The sequence below is a fragment of the Corapipo altera genome, unplaced genomic scaffold (assembly GCF_003945725.1).
Source record: "Corapipo altera isolate COAL_440 unplaced genomic scaffold, ASM394572v1 47, whole genome shotgun sequence".
NCBI classification, from domain to species: Eukaryota; Metazoa; Chordata; class Aves; order Passeriformes; family Pipridae; genus Corapipo; species Corapipo altera.
Genome location: NW_020884897.1, coordinates 10,243,325 through 10,266,282, shown reverse-complemented (window position 1 = coordinate 10,266,282; position 22,958 = coordinate 10,243,325). Strand labels below are relative to the sequence as shown.

At 44.4% G+C, this 22,958-nt stretch overlaps 1 protein-coding gene across 1 annotated transcript; it reads right to left on the bottom strand.

Annotated features, from left to right (window-relative positions):
- Positions 1 to 229: 229 nt before the first annotated feature.
- Positions 230 to 22,234, bottom strand: WDR86 (WD repeat domain 86). The gene is made up of 7 exons (XM_027648501.1): positions 22,134 to 22,234; positions 21,479 to 21,779; positions 18,586 to 18,727; positions 16,643 to 17,075; positions 7,764 to 7,899; positions 3,607 to 3,710; positions 230 to 1,751 (listed from the first exon to the last, which is right to left on the bottom strand). Exons 2-7 carry the CDS (start codon positions 21,639 to 21,641, stop codon positions 1,533 to 1,535), a joined length of 1,197 nt encoding a protein of 398 aa, XP_027504302.1. The 5' UTR covers positions 21,642 to 21,779; positions 22,134 to 22,234; the 3' UTR covers positions 230 to 1,532.
- Between the last annotated feature and the right edge of the window lie 724 nt (positions 22,235 to 22,958).

Sequence of the window (22,958 nt, the reverse complement as noted above, 5' to 3'; positions counted from 1 at the left end):
GTGTCTGCTTTGTTTTATGGCTGGTTACTCCTTCCCCTGATAGGGGATCTGAGCTCTGGCAGCCTGGTGACTGGAAGGAGGCAGGACAGCTCCACACACCTGACTCCAGCCCCAGCAGTGAGGGGAAGGCAAAAAATGTTTCCAAAAGTATATTTGGGGGTTTTTTTCCCCTATATTCCATCCATTCTTAACTGCTGAACATCTGCAGCCAGCCAACCCCCCTCTAAATGAGGAAAAAAAAAACTAGACAATCACTTGTCTGTAGATGCCACATGTTTATTAATCCATTCTAAAAAAGGAATACAGCATTTTTATCTTGCTGTAGTAGAGAATAAATAAAGCCATAAAAATAAAAACATGTGGTTAGGTATTTTTGGACTGGTTCTACAAAGAGCTATATCTGCAAATAGAAAAATATAAGAACCCTTGTTAATTCATGGCTCAGTGGTTATCAGAGAGGGATGAACCTGAAAAAAGACTGGGAGTTTGACTGCTTATCCAATGATACTAACAACCCAGCAAGACACAGCCTTGGGAGGAGGAAAGACAGTACATACAGAGCACCCAATAAATCCTGGTTTGCTCTCCTCTTCTGTGAAAATTACAGTTTGGCATTCCTGGTGGATGTAAGGAAAACCTTCCCCCCTGTAAAGCCAGCCAAGCAGAAGGCCAGGCTACCCACAGAGGTGGTGTAGTCACCACCTTCCAACTCCTGCCATACCAAGAGGAGGCCCTTCAGAGGACTGTGCCCAAGGTACGTGGGTGGCTGGAAGCTCACAACCCTGGCAGCTCACAGAAGACATGTGTGAAGTCACTGGTGCTTCCTCTGCTGAAGTGTGAGATTTTAAAAGGTAAAAAAAAAGACCCCACTGGATTGTTGGGAGGAGGAAAACTGCTGTGTCTTGGCAAACAGCTGACCTTGGTACCAAAGGGCTGAGGTTTAGCTTGTTCTCTGGCTAATGTTTTGTAAAAAAAAAAAAGGCAATTAAATTAATTTCTGTCCTACTACTCCCAACTTCCCAGAGAGGTGTCCAATCTGCTTTAAAGTCCTGCTGCTGAGCCAAACCAACCTGTGTTGGCCTCATCAGCCAACGACTGACACAAAGGTCAGCTGTGAAGGTCGAAGTTGTAGCTGTACTTGCAGGGCACCTTCCACTGCCACATTGGGCTGAACAGGGGCCATGTGAGTGGGCAACAGGAACAGGGGAAAATATCTCTCATTAGACACTGGGCAGGCAGAGATGTGCCTGAGGGAACTGAAACAAGGGAAGTTCCTAATTGCACACACAGAGGTACCACACCTGAGCCACACTGCCATCCCTCCTGGCCCCAGACCTGCTCAGCTGAGTCATCTGCAGCAACAGGATCTGACTGGAGTCCATCTGGCAGTCACAGAGAACCCTGGCTCACGACACTGAGGTTCAAGCAAAGCCATTTCCCATCTCTTTCCAAGTTCTGGTTTACATGGACACAGTGGTGCAGAAAACAAAAGGTTCAGCTTTGGTCACTGACAGAAAGCCCGTTCTGGGCAGTCACATTAGTTCAACAGCCTCGTGTTCCCCGTTCTCCTGCTGTACCATACAGCCCACTTTGTTGTTGAAGAGGCGAGACAGGCTCCCCTTCTGCGAGCTCCTGCCCTGGACAGACCTCTCCTTCTTCAAACGCCGCTTATTTCTCTTGCAGATTCCTCGGATGTCCCAAATCCTTAGTGTGCCATCATGGGAAGCTGTGTAGAGCAACTCATTGTGGATCTGGAACAACAGGGTCACACTTAATACCAAACTGTACGGCTCAGAATCAGCACCATCAAACCATCAGAAATCAGAGCAAACACAGCTTGATCCCAACACTTAATGCCTGAGCTCCTGGCAAGAGCCAGTATAAATTATCACAAAGCTGCTGAAGTGGGCTGAGACATTACCAAGTCAGGGCTCATTTCTCAGCTACTTCACAGAGCCATGAAATATAAACAGCAAGAGTTATTTATGACCCAGACCCACTAGAAAAGCAATGGGGAGCTAAACTCGATGTCAGAGTGGGATGTAACTGGGGATTTCTGTGCTGGTTTTGATGCTGAGCTTAAGGAGGCACCAAAATCAGCATCAGTGGGCAGTGGGGTGCTCAGGAATGCTTTCCTTTTCGCTTCTCTTCTTCCTTTGCAGTAAGTTACAGTTACAAGTCCTTCTTCAAACTCTGTTGTTCTTCCAAACTTGCAGTAATTTGACCTTCACTCCCTCCTGTGGTTTAATTTCATTAATGAACCATCAGTCTGTCCACCACAGGTGCTCTCAGTCACCAGAGGTGGGTCATGACAGCGAGCACCCCACCAGCACTGGCTTACATGAAGCACCACCCACCCATGGCCTCCTCACCCCTCATTAATACACTTAAGATCATATTGAGGTCACCACTTCTCACTGCTCTCTCTTATCAGGATTTTTTGCCTTGTACAGTTGGAAATTAAGTTACAAAATAAAATACAAAGCCAAGCTTTGTCAATACTTAGGGCTGCCCAGAGGGATTCTATCAGTTACCATCCAAATGCACCCCCAGGTGACCATCTGCTACACAACCAGTTGCTCAGTACCCAGGAGTTTGTAATTTAAGACCAACCAGCCACTTGCTAATTCAGAAGAATATAAAAAGATAACTGTAGTTACAACTTTGTGTGCTTGAGATCAGCACCAAAAGGAATTTTGTCTCCTCTCTTTTTACTTTGGACTGTCAGCCTCCCAGAAATACTGACAATGTCTCACACTGTTAATCAAAATCCTCAACCTGCAGGCAGCTTTCACTGAGATGCTGATGCAGGGAGATGCAGATTCTTAGAGTGGACACCCCTTACCTGGAAGTGTTCAAGACCAGGTTGGATGGGGCTTGGAGCAACCTGGTCTAGTGGAAGGCATCCCTAGGTGTTCCCTCTTGGAACGAGATGATCTTTAAGGTCCCTTCCAACCCAAACCATTCTGTGATTCTGTGATCTTTGCATGGCCACCAAGGATAACTAATTCCTCTCCTTTTAAGTGCCTAGACAATATGCAAGCAAGTTTTCAGGCACCTAATTAGCTTTTAGAAAATTTTTAAGCCAATGGCAGAGACTCCTCCATTTGTCTGGCAGGGTGTGGGTCAGATATCACCACAGAGCTGCCTCAGACTGTTTAGGGATGCCATGTCCCAGGATGGTTTTGGGGATGATGGTATATATTATCCTGCCTGGATAAGGCAGGAACTTCTTTTCCTCCTAGAGCATTGCAAACACTTATCATTAGTGCTTTGTAATGGAAAGGGTCTCAGGAGGCTGGAGTCCATTCCATGCCCCACACAGCATCAGTTACATCTGTCTCATTTTTTGTGGCTCCTTGTTTAACCTGACCTGAAAAAACTCCAATCACAGATACAGGGCTGTCCCTGGGGACTCGTTCCACGGTTTCACTTATCCTTATTATTAACAAGCTTTTCTAAAATTACATACAGAATATTCAAGTCTTATCCTGGAACAACATCCAGTCCAAGACACACAGAACAGCCAGCCACACACCAATTCCCACAAAACAAACGAGGAGGCAACGAGAAGGGAGAAATCTCACAAAGAAACCCCTTCCTGACCTGGATACAGTTGATGATGAACTTGTGTCCTCGGAATATCTTCTGCAGGACTCCGCTCTTGGAGTTGAAAGCTCTTGCACAGGCATCACCACTTCCTGTGAACACTGCAACACAACCACACAGCCCAGCACGGCCAGATGTGAGCAGCAACGCCAGGTCAGTTCATGCAAGTTCAAAAATGCATCTGAAACATGCCCACAAAGGAGCACGACACACCATTTTTAGGGTTTGATTCTCTCCTCAGATAAAGCAGTTCAGATCATTTTCATTTTGCTGACCCCAGGGTTCTTTTTTTCTGTTGTATTTCTCAAAACACTGAACTGTCTTAAGCCTGAAGTTCCTACACACACCAGCATTTCACTCCACACACACTTCATGTATCTCTTTCTGCTCCTCTCTTCCATGTTTATTTCCCTGCCTAAACATGCCTCAGTAATCCTAAGCAGGCAATTTATTTCAACTTTGGCTTTAAGGATTTCCACTAAGCCTTCCATTTTTTTTACCACAGTTATTTACGAGTTTACATTCAGTACCACAGTATCTCCATCACCTCTGCTGCTCCAAGAGGGGCAGGGCACGGGTAAATAAATTAGGCATGACCATGAATTTTGTCTGTTTATCAGGTTTCCTTAGAGAATCTTAACTAGATGTACAAAGAATGACTTCTCAGCACTTCAGGATCTTCACATCAGATCCCCAGAATTGCTGCATCCAGGAACTGTAAGGCAGTGCTGAATATTTAGATTTTGTATTTAACAATATGCCCAAAAAGGAGCCCATTTGTGTGCTTTAAAGGTCACAAAGTCCCTTTACAAACACTCACTTTCCTTCAGTTAACCCAAACCCCTCAAGTTTATCTAGATATAAATATTTCAGAGCAGCAAAAAGCAGTATATTTGCAGCTCCCTGCATTTCATGTCTTTGCAAAGGCCACTAGCACGGAAAGATTTTCACAAAACCGAAGTGCCCGAAGACCAAGATTCCTTATCTTTTGGGGGATGTCAGGACAGAATCTACAAAGAGAGGTGAAAAAACTATCAAGGCAGTAAATACAGGACTCCAACGAGATTAGAGGACAGGCTACAAACTGCCATCAGCTTTCCCACTTCGAATGAAACAGCAGGAAGCTGGGAACCTCCTGGGTACACCTCCGAGAAACATCTGGATGTGGAAAACCGATGTCATTTTATATGGGCCACTATGGATTTGATTGCCAACACAATCCCAAAAAACCACTGTGTCCCACTCTGCAAACGAGTAACAACGAAGTAAAGTAGGGTACAGGTACACATTTTTTTTTTTCCAGTGAAAGGAACTCACTTAGTTCTGTTACACACATGCAGAGAGTAGGAACCAATTAAGAGCTGTTTTCACTATGCAGCTGTCAGTTTACCTCAGCTATTGCTATCAGGATTTTTTGCTTTTGACAGGCACCCTTTATGTCCTTTGAACTGTCACTCTAGATTTAGGAAGTCTCTTTGCACCTCTGACTTTCAAAGAAGAGCTGTTGATCTATCCCAGATTTAGCATTTAAAGATATATTTATATATACCACCTGTGAAATAAACAACAGCAACAAAAAAATTAACAATTAATTTCAGTTTTTTACTTAAATTTCATAGACCATTGGGAGGGAGAACAGTTTTTAAACGTCCCCTTGGAGTTTTTGCAACATGAAAAGATATAAACCCCATTAAATTTTAAAGGCCTGTGCACACACTGTAAGGGAGAAATAATCAACATATCATTAAGTGAATTAGATTGAAAACCAGCTGCAATGTTCACCATGCTACTAATTATACAAGTAGGCTGAGGAAAGCCACTGGAAACACATTCTGAGGATTTAAATCTTACTTCTCAGATCTATCTGGACTCCCTGTACACTATTAAAGCCTTCTTGGAAACACACAATAATGCAAGCAAGCATAGTATATAAATTAATTTTTAAGGGGAAATTTCCTCTTTCAAGAATTAAAATGCATCTAATACATTCAAACAAGATCCTAATATTTTTCCAGGGCATTTTTTCTACCCTTCAAGTGGAACAATTCAATTCTCCCTGTTTGACACTTTTAGTATTTTTGCATTTAATTTAAAATGAGATCTTAAATAACTCTGTGAACACTTCTATCACACTGTAGGGATGTTCTTCGCAGGTCTGACTAAATGCAGCAATATTTCCTGTATTTTAAGGGAAAAAAAAAAAAAAGAGTGTTATGAAAAAATAATGTGTGTGTGTGGCAGAGGCAGGGTGGCAGGATGAGGGGGAAGAGAGAAAGCTGCAGAGCTGATGGTGGCATCAGATAATGAAACTTTTGTTTGAACCTAAACTTTCTTTATTTTTACCATGTGGTCAAGTCTATACTGGTTGTGTGAAAAGTAGGATTAAAACTGAAAAAATGCAGCTCTGGAGGTCTCATTAATGAAGGAGACAGTGTCTCCATCTCCCACACAGATATGGATACTCCTCGCTGGATCAGGCCAACATCAGCTCAGCACAGTTATCTCACCTTTGGCTAGTCTTGATTAATTCAGTGGTTTGGTTTGTGTCTTTATAATTAAAAGGGGGAAAACACACACACACACACACACACACACACACACACTCTCTCACAAAATCATTAATATTTTGTCTGCCAGTGTTCATCCTGGATTACAATTTTACAATTTCTGGTTCATTTACTTTGCTCTCTGCATGCTTCTTGGACCAGTAATAACTTCAGGGTGCAGCTTAGGTTTAGACCCTTTCCCCTTGGCATTTTAGCCAACAGCATAAGCTGAAACCAGCAGAAATTACAATCTGCAGGTAGGGGAGGATGGGGTAGTTCTGCAATGTAGGTGAGGAGAGCAGAAATAACCATAAATCACAATTAACTATTTTAATGGAGAAAAGTAGTGCTGTGGGTCTCATGCTGAAAGGAAGACCAAAAAAAGGTTTCCTGACCGAAATAAAATTCTACCTCTGGGCTTGGTTACGTGTTAAGTTTCCAAACACAGTTTAGGAATCAATTCAGTTACTGGGTTATAAATGTAGTCAGCCAGCCATGGCAAGCGTGGTGCTAGACAAGTGCAGGTACAACTCTCTGCTAACATGCACCATCTTGCATCTGTCAGCCAGTTATCACCATCACACTGACGTTCTGCCAAAAGACAGATCGAGGCCCAGATAGCAACCATTCATTCAGTGTTGTGTGTTGTATGTTCACTTCATAGCTGAAGTACAGAAACCAAAACCAGCAAAGTGTTTTGAAGGTCTAGATTAGCTTAAGACAGCCATGGCCACCCCTAAAGGAGAGAAGTTCTTGTTTTTTGGAAGCAAATGAAGGCACCTCAGGTCTAAAACAGTGGCATGGTAAGACCAGGATGACATAGAGAGAGCTTCACTGATAAGAACAGAGGTGCTGCCGTTGCAACCCAAAACCAGAAATGGAGAGGTGACATGCAGAAGGAAAGCCAGCACAGAGAAGGATTTAAAGAGGGAAGTCTGATGGTCAGAATGAACTGCTAAGTCAGCAATAGACACTTATGGACAGAAACCACTATTAACAGGAGGACTGAAAGCAGTCGAGCTGAGAACATTAGTAAGGCAAGCACTGCTTGGCTACTGCAGAAAGGTGGTTTGGGGAACAAAGACACAAGCCACGACAGGTAAGAGGAAAAGAACTTGTGGAAAAGGAGATAGTCAGAGTCTGAACAGGAAGGCCAACTGTTAGAAAGAAGCAGTGAGCATCTGAGATTCTGGTTTAGGACAGTCCCTTGCACAGTATCTACAAGGCAGCAGAGGCAGGCACAGGGCTGTGTATCCAGCAGCAGCACTTGCTGTCCCCGAGCACACAGAAGAAGCAGGTGACAGACCTGTGAGGTTAAACCATGGCTACACAAACAACCCCCAGACAGCTCAGGATTTAAGCCACTTCTCTTTAAGAAACTGCCTCTTCATTTTCGAGAAGAGAGGGGTGAAAAATGGAGGGAAGATCCAAGCTTCCCACACAGAGCAGTGCAGCAAAGTTTGATACTGAACATATACATGCTGGAGTTGAAAAAAAAAAGTGACAATTTCACAAGGCTTCAGAATTACTCTCCATTAAGAACCTTCGGTCAGAGAGAAACACTGAAAAGGAGACAGAGGGTTGCTGAACAGAGGGAAGGCAACTTACAGATCCCAGCGTGGTATTTCAAAGTGCTAACGCTGTGTTTGTGAGCCTTGTACGTTTGGATTCGCTCCCCAGTGTCAACTAACCAGCACTTCACTGTCCTGTCCGCGCTCCCCGAATACAAGTGCCGGTTCACCAGCTGAAGGGAAGAGAAGAAGACATCAGCAATGGTCCCTCAGGCAGGTTCCTGAGAGAACTGCACTGAAGTGACTCATCCAAAGTCAGCTTCCAACTCGACAGCAATGGCTGCACCTTGAAACAGAGGGATGGTGAGCAAACCAACCTTGTGTTCTTCACAACTGCATCTTGCATTCACTTCTGGGCCTTAAAAACAGCTCCCAGCTTTCAGAACATAAAAACTTAGCCCATCTGCTGGCACAAGCAGGCAGGATTCCAGTGAGCTTAACAATGCTAACCCCACTTCCATAATTAGCTACATTATTACAGTCTCAAAAAAAAAACCCAGCAGTGTAGCTTCTGCAAAGCATATTTGACAGGAACTCTTATCAGATTGTAAGTTTTAATTACAAAAGAAATTTCAGAACAATTCTAAGTAACAGAAAAATGGTAAATTAAAACTAAAATCCTACACACCATAAACCAGGGTTTATATTTAGTAGGATCATACTGCACAAGGTTAGCATTTGGAAACGCTAACTCTTCCTTGAAGCTGTTCTGCATCTGCATTTACACAAGTCTTTTTAGACTGTGTTATTGAATGATGAAATGATTAACCAACCTTTACACAGACTTTTAAACATCTTCAATCAGATTTCTTCTGCTGTGTATTTAAAGTAATTCTGACTGTAAATCCCAAAGAAGATTGGTGCCTCATTCCACCAGTCATCCTGTACCCTGTGAGAACTCACTGGTGGGGAGGGTGGGTTTTATTCCATGACAGAGAATGACAAAAGGAAGGACTGTGCTTGGGAAACTGAAACAGAGAGAAAATAACCGACCTGTGCAAGATTATAAAACCAACCACTACACAGTAAACAAACTGCATAAAGCCTGGAAGCTCAGCAAGGAAAAGCTCCACAATGCAGAAAAAAATCTGGCATCCTCTGTCTGCCTAATGAAATCAAACTAAGGGTTTTCACAGCCACTGTTATGTAGAGCTCTCACTGCACACTCCTCCAAGTTTCATGGACTTGCAGCAACCTCTATATCAAAGGGATGGAGAGACCGTAGGGAAAACCCTACCCCCCCCTCCAAGAGATGGAATTTGCATAAGGAGTAATGATACCTTGTTTGTCCCCCAGACACACAGATCAGAAGGTTCAAATGATCAGCAGTGCACTAACCCCTGACACTTCTCAGGTATCTCCAGGAAACCAAGTGCACAACAAATGACAAACCCACTTGTCCTGGGTCTTGCTCTTAGGGCACTTCTAAGGGTCTGGTTATTCTGCCACCTTAGAAAATTATAAACCTTTAGTCCCCACTCTTTGTATGCTCTGTATCTGTAAGGCTGGAATGTTTTTCATACTCTTCCATCTCCACTCCCAATGAAAAAGGAACAACCCCATTCCCCAAAGGCATCATAAGTGAGCTTTGTACAGAACAACGCTGTGCTGTGTTACAACATGAAACAAAAGGTATTTTAAGATACAAAGCACTACAGTGATGGGACTGTGCTAACCCACACAAGAAACATATGCAGGCAGAGCAAGAGCTGGTCACAGCTCCCACCAGTCCAGCCCGAGCAGGGAATGCCACTCTTCCTACCAGCAGAACCTGGCCCATGGAACAGAATTCATAGCTAAACGCCAGAAGCTTGTAAAACACAACCCACTGTTAAAGGCCAGCAGTACTTTGAAATGTCACTTCCAATTACTTTTGAGCTGTTTTAACAACAGCATTAATGTTGTATCTCAGTGAGGAAAGAGAACGAATGGCCAGCAGCACTAACAAAAACCAAGAGCCACTCAGCCTGAGGAAGGTAACCCGATTTTTAAATTCTAAGCTTGGCCTGAATGGGCATGAAGAGATTTTCATGCTGCACCTGCTAAATGGAAGAAGATTCTTTGTGTTGAGATCTTGCTGTGTGGTTCTTGATCAAGTCTTTGCACTTTTTTTTTTTTAACATCTTACTAGCAGCATCAACCCGCCCACTGAACAAGGGAAAACACTAAATTACTAAATTATAACTTCCTACAGGTAAATGCCACTCTGCATTAACAGTACATTAGGTTATGCTGCTTTGTTTCTACATTTAAGTGGGTGTATGAATGCCAAAGTGAAACAAAAGAGCTGCAACTTGCCTAGATTTGCTAATTTGCTAGATATAAAATGTATCAAATGATGTGGGCTTACTTAGATAATTTATAGCACCAGAATTGTAAGAGCCTTAGAATCATAGAATGGTTTGGGTTGGAAGGGACCTAAAAGATCACCTAGTTCCCACCCTCCTTCCATGGGCAGGGACACCTTCCACTAGACCAGATTGCTCAGAGACCCATCCAACCCGGCCTTGAACACTTCCAGGGATGGAAGTGGACAACCTGTGCCAGTTCCTCACCACTCTCACTGGAAAGAATTTCTTCCTAATATCTAAACTAAACCTACTTTCTTTTAGTTTAAAGCCATTCCCCCTTGTCCCACCACTCCATGCCCTTGTAAGTAGTCCCTCTCCAGCTCTCATGAAGCCCCTTTAGGCACTGGAAGGTGCTATAAGGTCTCCCCAAAGCCCCCCCTTCTCCAGGCTGAACAAACCCAATTCTCTCTGTTTGTCTTCATAGCAGAGATGCTCCAGCCCTCTGAGCATCTTCATGGCCTCCTCTGGAACCCCTCCAACAGGTCCATATCCTTCCTATGTTGGAGACCCCAGAGCTGGATGCAGGACTCCAGGTGGGCTCTCATGAGAGCAGAGCAGAGGGGAAGAATCCCCTCCTCGACCTGCTGCCCACACTGCTGTTGATGCAACCCAAGAGATGGTTGGCTTTCTGATGCCCAGCCAGGGATCTGGTGAGGTGGCCAGCACACCAACCATCTTCACTTCACTCAAAGCCTCTGTGCTACCCAGGCTGCCCCATTATACATATCTATGCCCCTTCCTCCCCCTCACCAGTTCAAGCAGGTGAGCACAGCAGCAAGGGATTCTCAGCCTGGCATGGAAAGAAAAACATTAACAGGTTAAACAATCTACCACATGCCACAGACTGAGCCTGCAGCACAGCCAACAGCAAAACCCAGTGCAGGCTCTGACTGTCACATAGTCTCTCATTTCCAGGGTATTTTTATAAAACAGAGCATGAAATGGCTATTAGTGGAGAAAGCCATCAAGAGCTATCAGCTCAGGCTGAAGCTGCAAATCAGATCTGCCTAAAGTGATGTGAAAGGCATAATCTCATCTAAATTGGTGCAGATCTGTGCAGCTAAGATAGACCTTTACAGTCACTGCAGTCTGGGGCACAGTTCATGTCACCCTGAAGCACATCTGAAGCAGACCACACCTTAAAAGTCACTATTTCTTCCCTCAACAAGGACAACCTCCTCAGCTGTAGGCAAATCAATTTAGGCAAGACCACTCCTCCTTCACTTGACTAAAGGTATGCCTAGCTTACAACTCCAGCCTAAGCTACAACACTTCAGATATCTGTATTTAATCAAATTAATAATCATCACTTACTATTTCCTTAGCCAAAATACTTACAAGCTGGCCCCACACTCTGCGGTTTAAATGTGATCAGTAGAAATGGTTACAATATTCCAACCTGCGGGTGCCTGGAGAAGCAGTGATGTTTCCAAAGCTGTATTTTCCTTGGCTGGCTTTTGAGTACTTTGTTCACTTTGACTAACTGCCCAACAAAGCTCCTGACATGGAAAAGCATGGCCAGGCAAGGACACCTGCGGCAGAGTGGACAGCACAGAACAGATTTGCAGCTCAGATACTAATGGGCTGAGTGGACATTTCAAACCCAGGTAGCTTCCAAAAATTTTAAAACCTGGTGACAGTCAGATGCCCAGGTCTAAAGCAGAAAAAAAAAATCACTGCATTGATATTTGTAATTCTGGACTGCTAATTTTTCTCATCACTCTGAGACATTTTGCTTTGAACCTGATGAAACACTGACACACATGAATGGAACAAATTTGTCTTAATCCTCAGACCAAAGTACTGGAGATGTTCAGTCAGACTGCTTGTGAGTGGTAAAGTAATAGCAGTACCAAAATACTAGCTGTAAATGCTGAAGTAGTTACAGATTTCATTAATAAGAAATGGTTGTATCCCCCAAACACACCAGAATTTTAATTAAAAAAAGATTGTCATATCCAGGGTTGGTCTCCCAAGGCAATCACAACTCTGTTGCTCCACAAGCTGGACTGAATATATGCAGCAGCTTAAGATCATTTTTACCAGTAAGAATGCCAAAAATATCTGCAAAAGAGCTGTTTAACAGGTATTTCAACCTTATAGGAATGGACTTCGCCATCTCAATTAACCTTTGCTATAAAAAACAGTTTAATCCTCAGCCAAGGAGAGGCAATTGGCTCTCCAGAGAGATTTGGGCACATCCTCTTTCTGAAGGTCACTGCACTCAGACTTGATCCCAGGAACTTCAGGATAAGTTCATATCAGCAACCATGTGTCCCACCACCAGCTTGTTCTCCTCATGGAGGTCAGTGTGCCTACAATCTGCCAGCTGGGTCTCCTATTCACAGCCACTTCTAAGCTAAAAATCACCAACTTGGACCAATCTCCAGTTACAACTATGTAAGCTTCGGCAGAGTTAAGACTTTCAGGATCCCATTCAAACCACATTCATTTTAACGAGCAAACAAACTCCCTGTGGGCAAGAAATTGTTTTTTTTTTTCCTGAGAATCCATCTAGAACGAGCCCTCTGGTCTGGCTGTTGGAGAACATTTTTCAGCCTTTTTTACTGCAGTGCAAAGCAATGGCCCTAGAAACATGTTTAGTTTCTACAGGTGTTGTACACATTCACATTCCTCTAACTCACATCTTCATCCTCTGATGCAACAAATACAACTACAGATTACAAAAAATGTGTGCATTTAATTTAACTGATGTGGCAAGAAAACATTTCTGTCCCCGTGATCACAACATAAACAGAGTCCAGGCAGTGGCTTTGTTCAAAGCATTCTTTTCTTCTAGTCGGCTTTAAAAGGCAACTGAAGGGAATGGTCCAAACAAAGGATCTTTTGCGGGAAAACCAGAAGCAAGTCCTTGCCCACTCATGTTCATGTTCTTCAAAAAGAAGTTTCCCTGCAAGAATGTTTGCTGTAGGATCCAAGCTAAATTCCAAGCTGGAACATTTCTCTCTGCCAGCTTTTGGCAGCAAAATTTTGATAAATACTCAGAGGCAGAACAATCAGCAAAGGACAAAGCAATCCTTGTAAACAGTTTGCAAAGCTACTTCCGAGGCATTTAGGAAAACATACACAAGTAAATATTTATATCAGGGTTATTCAGCCTTTTGCAGGCAGTCACACTAATGAAAATGGGTGTTTGATTATTAGTTGCAAATACTGGTCTTTAGCCAGGCCTGAAATTTTTAAGTGGAAGGACGAGCATGAGCTGTGATTACACTCAGCCCACCCTTGCTTTTTCCCCATCACTTCCTATAAAATTTCATTATTGGCTCTTACATGAAGAGGGAGCACTCAGAACAGCTGCTGTACTTCATCTGCCAAGTGATCAACACACTGCAGGAGGAAGAGAGTGAAGAGTTCTGGCTGCTCCACCGTGAGTTACCTTGCCTGACTGTGAAAATCAAGTAATCAGTGCTGCCAAAGCACCTACCATGGACACAATTCCCACTGCAGATAGGTTTTGCCAGGAGACTTTCCTTCTCAGTCCAATTTAAATAGTGGAAGGAAGAGAAAAGCGGCGTTAGAACAAGCTGGTACCTGCAGCAGAGCTCCTTTGGCAGCAGAACACCCACACTCAGTTTGGTTGGTAACTCACCTTCAACAGACTGACCCCGGCTGGGACAGCAGGACCAGCCCTGGGGAATATGAACAACTCATTCTCTTCACTCCCCTGTCCAGAACCACCAAGGACAGGGGAAAAGGGAAAACCTAAAGCTCACCAATGCTTTTCTTTTCTGCCATGCTGGATTAGAGTTGCTCCCAGGCTCCCCTAACTTACACTAGCCAGCAACAACACCTAAAGGATCTCAGAGCAACTGGGGAACGTTCAAAATCCAAACATGCCTGTGGCATCAGCCCTCTGCTTCCCACAGTCCAGCTCTGCAGGAAACAAGGTGAATAATATGGGTGTGCTTTATGGCTATCCACCCAGAAAACTCCTTCAAGAAGCTCCAGGAGTTTCCATTCACTGCTACAGCAACACTATTGGTATTTACTGGAAAGTAATGGGAGAGGACTGGAACAGGCTGGACCTAATTTGCAGCAGTTCAGAACATCCCAGGGCATTCCCATTAACAACAGCTTTCTAAAGTTGGGGAAAATATGGTCTCAGTATCCAAATTTTTCCTGATCTGTGTCCAGGATGAAAGATCATACTGAGCATTTCTCAAACTTTTTGAAAGGTCACCCTCCCTTAGGGATCTTTATTTGAATAAATAAAATGAAAATAAGTCTTTATCTTTTGTTTTCATTTATTCTCCCCACACAAGCATTATACCACCCAGAGAACAGGTAAATGCTTTTAATTCCTGGTACCAATTCAGCTCCTCCAGGACAGAGGAGTGAAAATCTGCTGTAATTAGTAGCTCACTTCTGCCCTGAAGAAAATTAATTGCTGTCAACAATTAAAACTGTCTGCTGGCTACTGTGAGCAACTCACAACTACCTCCAAGTCCTTCCTGACTTGGAGTTTGAAAAATACCATCCCAACTCACTGCCACAGATTACAGCACTGCCACTAAGATGGCCAGGGCAAAAAAGGCTCCAAGAGCTTTTTGAGAAGAAATCAAAAATAAAAAAATAAACACCTCTTTTCAGGAAGTTTCCTTTCTGTTGTAACATCTTTGTACGGATTCTGGTGATTGACCCCTTCCTAAAAGAATGAAAATACCATGTGGGCTGTGCTGAGAGGCTGCCAAGTGGAACAGAAGGGACAGTGTTGAACCCAGTTAGGCAGAGGGAGGAATTAGGAAAGATCAACAGCCTAAAGCTATTCAAGAGCAGTGCAGTGACTGCTTAAGCTGGGATAAGTTTGAGAGGCCTAGACACTAAATGCTCTCTGTGGGGGCCTATATGTACCTCAGCTGGACTCTCCCAGCCTCAAACACCAGCTGGTGATGAGAGAAGTGAGGGGCTACCAGTTACTCACAGCTAGAAGAGGATTTGGCCAGGACTGTTGCCAACACAGTCTTGGCAGCAGCAGTCTTGTGTCCTCTGAATTGTTCAGGTTTTCCAAATAGATGTATTGGTTTTGCTTTTCTTCTCCCCTGCAAGAAGTTCTGTTTGTTTAAAACCATTGTTTAATTCTGTGCTCACAAGCAGAGAAGCATTGCTCATTCCTGAGCACTCAAAGAGCGTAATTGAATTTCCCAGGCTTCTGGGAGAGGGTCAAGCCAGTTTTGTGTAACAATTTTAGCAAGAACCCAATTAAATTAAAGCAAGCTCTGTTGTTGCCAATCTGTGCCTTGGAGAAGGGCTACAATTAAACAACAAAACATAGCATGACACTAAGAACAGCAACGGATTTACTTCAGCATCCTCCAAATACGTTACCACGATATCATAAAAACAAGCTTTAACACCGAAAATTTACCCAAGCAAGACAAACATTACTCCAGGGCAACATGATTTTGTGGCGGGTTTTTTTTCCCTCTAAAGCTGAAGAAAACCAGTATTCCTTTGGCACTCTCAGGTTTTTACTCTGCTAATGTCAGCTGTGACTACCTTCTCTAGAAACAAAGGCAACATTTATTAAACAGCTATAAAAAATACATCCTCTAGCCTCTGTAAAGGAAAAACACTTCAGGACAACAAACACAAACATGGAGAGCAGCAAGAAAAACTGCTGTCATTAGCTTCAGTCAGACACACACGTATGAACATTTATGCTGACCTGAAACTAAGTTACAGACCATCATATACTCTCTTTAAATACACTATGAGCATTTTCTGGTGGATAATGAGTGCACAGGGTAAGTGCTTGTGCGATAGTTCCCATTTTGCCTCATCTGCCTAACCTCCTCCTCTTCCCTGCATCATTAACAAATCTGGCAGCATTCACCAGAAAAATACTGCAAACAGGAAAACAGAGTATGGTTTTTCAGATCACATTGCATTTTTTCCCCTCTTTCCTTCATCATTTCCTGATTTCTCTTGCCCACGCTCTACTTCTCTTTTCCCTTTTCCTTGCCCATTTTCTTCTCTTGGCCACCTCTTTCTCCCTTTCTTTTCTCAAATTATGTCTGTGTGGCTTTTAATGTAGGATTTCTTTTGCTTTTATGCTTTCCTATTATCTTTTGCCCACAACTTTGTGTTGGGTTTTGGATTGTTTGGTTTTTCTTTAAGTTATCGAGTTTACTCTGAATTTTTTCCCCCTCCTCCTTTTAAGTTATCGGACCCCATGACTGTTTACTTGCTCAGGTTATTTTCTTCATAGTGTGGTGATCCTGCCTACACAGTCCTACTCAGATGAACACTGTACCTAGAAAACCTACTTATGAGTTCCAAGACCTAGGAGGATTTAAACAGATACTGAGCTAGAAGTTAGACTAGGACAGCCACTAAAAGCCAAGAGATCAGAAAGTGTTTTAGGAAAGAGGATTTGTCTCAAGATCAGAGAGCACTATTATTTTGCTATTACATGAACATTTAACCTTACCATTCATAACCTGTCTTGGAAGAGCTTCTTTATGAATGAAAAGACAACGGAGACCCACATGAGTTAAGACATGGACACCCCTTTCCAAAGGCTCTTGCAGAGAGCTCTTACCTCTAGGCAGATTACTGATCCTTGGTGCTCTTTGAACACTTTGAGCTGCTCACCAGTGACAATATTCCAGGTCCGAATGGTGTAATCCGTGCTGCCAGAGAACAGCTCCCTGTTTGGTGCATCAAGTATAAGGCACAGGACGGCCCCGGTGTGTCCCAGCAGGGTCTGGTAGCAGCGCCCGCTGGACACCCACCAGACCTTCACAGTGCAGTCGGTGCTCCCTGTCACCAGCAGGTCTCTGCTCACCCTCTCCTCCTCCTCTTCCTCCTCCTCCTCTTCCTCAAGAACATCCCTGGAGGAATAGTGAGCTAGAGTCAGGACACAGTTCCGATGGCCCCGGAATTCCTGGATTTGTTTCTCCTTGTCCACGCTCCAGCAGCGGGCTGTCCTGTCGTAGGAGCCGCTGAAGAGATAGTCTTTGGCAACCAGGATCCTGCAAAAAAATAAAAGGTTTTGTGCATGAACAGCATCATTCTTTTTATATAACCGTCTTCTGTCACAATTTCAGTGCCAAGCACCCTGAAGCATGAAAGAGTAGCATGAACACCACATATATAACCCCAATCCAGTGGTTTTAGAAGCTGAACACTTCCCTGTTTCTCATCTTAAAACTGAGATCCCTTATTCAGGTACATATATTGCTACTTATAGTTTTACACTATAGCATTATAACTTTGGGCATTTGTGTTTTGGTAAAATTCCTTCCAGCAGGGATTATGAACTTCCATGAGTTACACATACTATCTACAAGTTTGATGTGTTGTTTGGTTTTGTTATTTTTTTTAAATAACTCATTCTTGGTAATTGATCTTTAGTCTTTGTTTATAAAAAAATCACTTATAAACTAACCTATGACAATATCTTAGAATTAAAAATGAAAAAAAAAAAAAAAAACACACTGAAAAAAACATTTCAGGAACCTGAACTGCACCTGACAGTGTGCAAAGATAATCACCTTTTCATCATCGAATAAAGAGAGTGCAAGAAAAAAAATATACCCCTAATTTCACTTAGCTCAGGATCTCAAAAAAGGTAAAGAAAGAGTATCCCATTTATTACATAATTGAAGAGCAAATCAGAGATTACAGCTCAGGAATTCAACTTGCTGGGCCTCCAAAACGCTGAGTTGTAGCAGCACAAACATATAATAACAGAAAAATCTCTAGAGTTCATATTTCCAAACCAGAGATAGGGAACATCCATAACCTGCCTTCTTTGTCAGCTGAGTTTGGTCCTCTGGAACCTTTCAAACAGGCAACAAAGTCATATGAATAGGGAACACATTTCCCATTTGCTGATTCAAGCAAAAATCAGGCCAGTGCCAAAACACAGAGCCAGCCTACCTAACTATTTACAGAATCTTGCTACACATCATATGTGTTTTGAGTTTAGCAAGGAACAAAAAAACCCACTCACCCACTAGAAAAGAAATGTTAAAAAAATACCAGTCTTTTACTGCTCTATTTGCCATTAATTAAATCCAGTCCAACTATTAAGAGGCACTTTAAACAGACAGGCCCATCAGCCACCCACAATTAATTGAATAGTTTCATATTAAACTTAATTTGCACAAACAGTAATAAAAGAAAAAGCCCTGACTTTATCCCTCTTGCCAACACAAAGACTTGACACGATGTTTTTAAAATCTATTTATCAGAAGCATCTGTTATCAATTGGATAATTTCTTCTGGAATTTCATTCCTAGCCCTGGATCCAATCCCCCTGCTGTTTGCCTTTCATTTCTCTCCTATCTGCTGTGTGTGTCTGTGTCAGCACTGCTGTTAGGAGAACTAATCACCGCAGCACAGAACACACGTAGCACGAACTCAAAGGCTCACACAACCCGTTTTATTAGTGAAGTAAATGGAGAACTGCAGCAAAATGACAATATAGGTGTGATAACAGATTACAGGGACACAAGGGGAGAGCTCCAGGGAACCGACCTGTTCACAATTGATGTGTGGCCTCGGTAAATGGCCAGGCACTGGCCCGTCACCACATCCCACTTCCGAATGGTGTGATCTGCACTGCACGTGAAGGCAGCCTCGTTTTCCAAGTGGCAAAAGGTGATGTAACTTTCGTGTCCTGGGAATAACAAAGGAAATAAATCTGACCACTCTGCACGTGAGCAGGACTGACTAGTAGAGCCCTTCACCTCGACTAAAAGAAAAATAAAACAAATGAAGGAATGAAGCTCCGGTTTTGGATGCACCACCGTGTTCTTCACATTTGAGGATTTCTAGAAAACGAAACGATTTCAAGCGACAGCAGAAAAATTCACCGAAATCAGGATTAAGTGAAAGAGTAAAACAGTACAGTTCCACCAATCAGGTAAATCAAGCAGCATTATAGAAACGTAATGAGCTAAACTAATATCAATAATAAAACTCAGACTAATGAAGTTTAAAATCAATAAAAAAGTGGTTTATTTTTTTAATAAAGAAATACTTTTGCTTTTTTCTTGTGAAATAAGGGGGGAAAAAACCCAGCCCATTGATTTTCAGGATACAAACAGCCAAAAATTAAAGCATGAAACTCTGAAAAAAGGAAGCAACATGAGACTCACCAGCAAGTTTAGTTTCATTGTCCAGGCAGAATGAAATGCAAGTAAAAAAACCATATCTGGTAAATAGCCAATACTTTCCCCATCATGACTAATAACATGAATAACCCCCAAACTTTTCAAAGCATCAATATACCTTTAAGGAAATGACACAGAAAGACAGAATAAGAGCACAGTTGTTTATAAAATATTCTGAGTACACTGGGATTCTGCAGTTACAGTAAAAACAGACATAAGCACTGCTCTAAAGATGTCATGCTGACAAACAGGGTAATGCCAGCAAAGAGGAATCAATATTACAACCTCAAGCTTTTGTTGTTGCTTAGCAAGACATGTCATTTTTCTATTGTAACATTAAATGCACTGCATTTACAAATAACCTTAGGATTCAAGTCCCAGCTTTGCTCAAGATCTCTTGTGTGAAATTGCTATCACCTATCTAATCACTCTGCTGGTATTACCTTGCATTCTTCTGTTCTAACATTTAGACTGTAAGCTTTTAGGACCAAAACTGCTTCCTCCTAAGTCACTATCACAAGAGTGATAGTTATCGTTGAAGCTGGTGGGCCCTACTGTGATTTAAATACTATTCTTTGAGGAAAAAAAGAAAAAACAATCTAAGAAGGACAAATGTGCTTAAAGAGAGACAGATGGAGAAAGGTATTAGAAAAACAGAATCATGTTGTAAAATAAAGAGATGGTAAAAAAAAAAAAAATGAGGGAAAGCAGACTGCCCAGTAAAACAGTTTCACTGACTGTGAAAAGCAGATTTCACTACAACTGCTGTAGTTCAAAAGCCTTGTTGTAGTTCAAAAGCAGACCAGAATCCACGTTAGAAACATGTGGCTGGTTTCCGCTACAGCAAATTCATCAGATGCCAAAAATTAAACAGATCACCAGGGCTATAAGCAAAACTATACTCATAGTTGTGAAACTTTCTGCAAAGCAGCATGAATGGGACAGGTTTCAATGGGAGTGGATTTTTTTTCTCACAGCATCATGTAATCCTGCTCTGAGATCAAAAAAGAATCTTGGTTACTGCACCAAAGTCTGCCAGTCAGATTTTAACTCAGTAATACTCGACCCACACAGAGGATGCCAAAACCCCCTGTGGCAGACAAGGTCTGGTGCTGGTCTGGCCAAGAGCAGCCACCACACGTCTGTTTGTTGTGCTGTGGTGGAACTTGAAATTGTGTGATAGACACAGGTTTATCAGTAATTATAGCTTGTAAAATGCAAATTTACACATCAACTGTGTGTGTGTACAAATATAAAATACATACAATTATCTGATTCAAATGACAGTTCACAAACCACCCAGCCAACCTTCTTTAGAGTTCACCCCAAACACTGGCAGCACATAGGCCAGATTCCATAATAATGAACATTATCCAATACATTTCTCTTTCTAGTTAAAAGCTAATTAGTGGTTTAAAAGGATTTCTAAGCCTAAATCAAATGCAGCGAGTTTTCCATGGCAGGACCATGGCAGGATGTGGGGAAAAAGACAATACTCCATAGTGAAAAACAAGGAACCAAGCAAACAAACAACAAGAAAATCACAGCAAAAACAATCAGAAAATCCAAACTTAACAGCTTTATTTTTTTCTGTACTAAAAGGACACGAGTGAGAAAACAAACATCTTCACTCCATATCTGACTCCTGCATGACTGTACTTTCCACAGAGTTTTTCTTTTCAATTGTTGACATGCTAGTCTACGGGCAATAAATTTTGTTTAAGATGTAAAAAAAATCTCAATTAAAAAAGAAACCCAGCAATTAACATTTCTGTGTGTCAAATGGGGGGCGGGGAGGGGGGGGGGAATAATCTATTTACTAAGGTTTCTTTCCAGACTTCTGGGTCAAGAGGTTCTAAATAAAGACTGTCTGGAAAATGAAATTATTAAAAGGACAAAAAAAGAAAAAAAAAGAGAGAGAGTGAACAACAAAAAGTCCGTATTTCTTCAGGGTGTAAACCAGAGAGCTCCCAGAAAGAGACAAAACTTAAATGACTGCTACATTCCACCCCCAGAGATAAAAGGATCCGTGCCTTCGGTAGCGCCGGTAACCTGCTTGGGGTTGAAACAGCTTCTGCTTCAACGTTACTGTAACAAATACCCCCCCCCAAAAAAAAAAAAAAAACACAAAACAAAACAAGCATGATTTTGGCTGCCCGGCAGGCTGCAGGGACTGAAAGCGACCGGGACATGCTGTGTGGCCTGTGACACGCTTTGGGCTCAGATCCCAGGGTTAAGAAGGGAAGCTCCCGTACCTTGGAAGTGCCCGTGGCACTGGCTGTCGGCGGTGCTCCAGAGCCGAGCGGTGCCGTCCTCGCTGCCCGTGAGCAGCCGCTGCCCGTCGGGGCTCAGGCTCAGCCAGTTGATGCCCCCTTGGTGATCCGTGCAGACCTTCACGGCCGAGCTGCTGTTCCCCATCCCGGCGCTCCCGGCGCTGGCCGAGCCCGCGGGGTCGGATCACGGGCGCTCCGCAGCCCCGGGACCTCCAGCCGTGTCCCACCGACCGACTTCTGCCATCACCTCAACTCCCAAACATCAGCAGGGTAGTGCGGACTCCTGCACAGGGACACAAAGGGGGAATGGGAGGGTAAGTTAAATCATTTCATCCCCCCGTGGATGCATCGCTTCCTCGGGGTGTGTTGAAGCCACTGAGAGCCTGTTTCCCCGCAGGATCCGAAGCCCTGCGGCGGCAGACGAGCCGAGGTACCCTCTCCATGGGCACCGAGGCACGTCCAGCCCCTCGGGGGGATCTATCCCGGGCGGTACCGCTACCTGGTGCCCTCGCCGAGGCTGCTGCTCCTCCAGCGACCTCAGGGCTGACTCGGGGCGCTCTCAGGCGGCCCCCCAGTGCCCCAGGGCTGCCGCCATCCCTCCCGCACGGCCCCCCGGCACCCCCGCCCCGGCACTCACCGCCCCGGACGCGGCGATCCCGCACTCGCCCTACGGGGAGGGGGAACCTCCTCCGGCCGGGGCGCCGGAGCCGCCGCCGGGCCGAGCGCGGGGTCCCCCCTCCGCCGCCGCCTCCGCCCCGCGGGGAGGCGGGCAGGGCTCCCGCCGTGCCCCCTCAGCCCACCCCGGGGCGGGCCCTCACCCCCCGCCCCGGCCCTGCCTCCATTACCTCCCGCTCCATGTTCCAGCCGCCTCCCCCCCGCCCGCGCTGCCTCCTCGGTGCTGCCGCGTCCCCCTCATCCGGAGGTGCCCGGCAGCGCTGCCCCTCCGGGACGGCCTCTCCCCGCACCGACCCCCCTTCCCGGGGGAAGCGGCATCTCCGCTCCTGCCGCGGTTCGGTCACGGGGGGAGAGGAGGGGCGGGAGGGTCTGTCCCGGCTGGGGTCCCACTGACAACCGCGCCACGGCCGGAGGGGTCCCGCAGCACCTCCCCATCCCCGGCGGAGCCCCCGGGCTCGTCCCGAGGGAGGCATCGCTTCCTGCCGCACGTTCGCTCCCCCGGGCTCCGGCCCCGCTGCCTCGGGGAGCACCGGGGGCGTCGTGTTTTCCTCCACATCCAGTGACTCCCAGGGGGAGACTGAGTCTTGTGCTGGGGGCTACGGTGGGGGAAACCATCGCCTTTTGTTCTTCCTCTCTCCCCTCTCTCTGGACGAGCTCCCGCCCCGTTTCTCCACGGGAGCCCCGAGCCCCCTCTCTCGCTCTGCCCCTACCTCGAAGCTTTTGCGGCTGTTTCTAGTTAATGCGGCCCCTCACCCATCCATCCCACGGGCAGGGCTGCTGGGGGGCC

Excerpts from the sequence above, each read along its gene's own strand:
- WDR86 (XM_027648501.1), bottom strand. The coding sequence starts at position 21,641 with ATGGGGAACAGCAGCTCGGCCGTGAAGGTCTGCACGGATCACCAAGGG. Across the intron at positions 18,728-21,478 it reads GTGCCACGGGCACTTCCAAG|GACACGAAAGTTACATCACC; the intron begins GTACGGGAGCTT and ends TGTTATTCCCAG. Across the intron at positions 17,076-18,585 it reads CACACATCAATTGTGAACAG|GATCCTGGTTGCCAAAGACT; the intron begins GTCGGTTCCCTG and ends ATTTTTTTGCAG.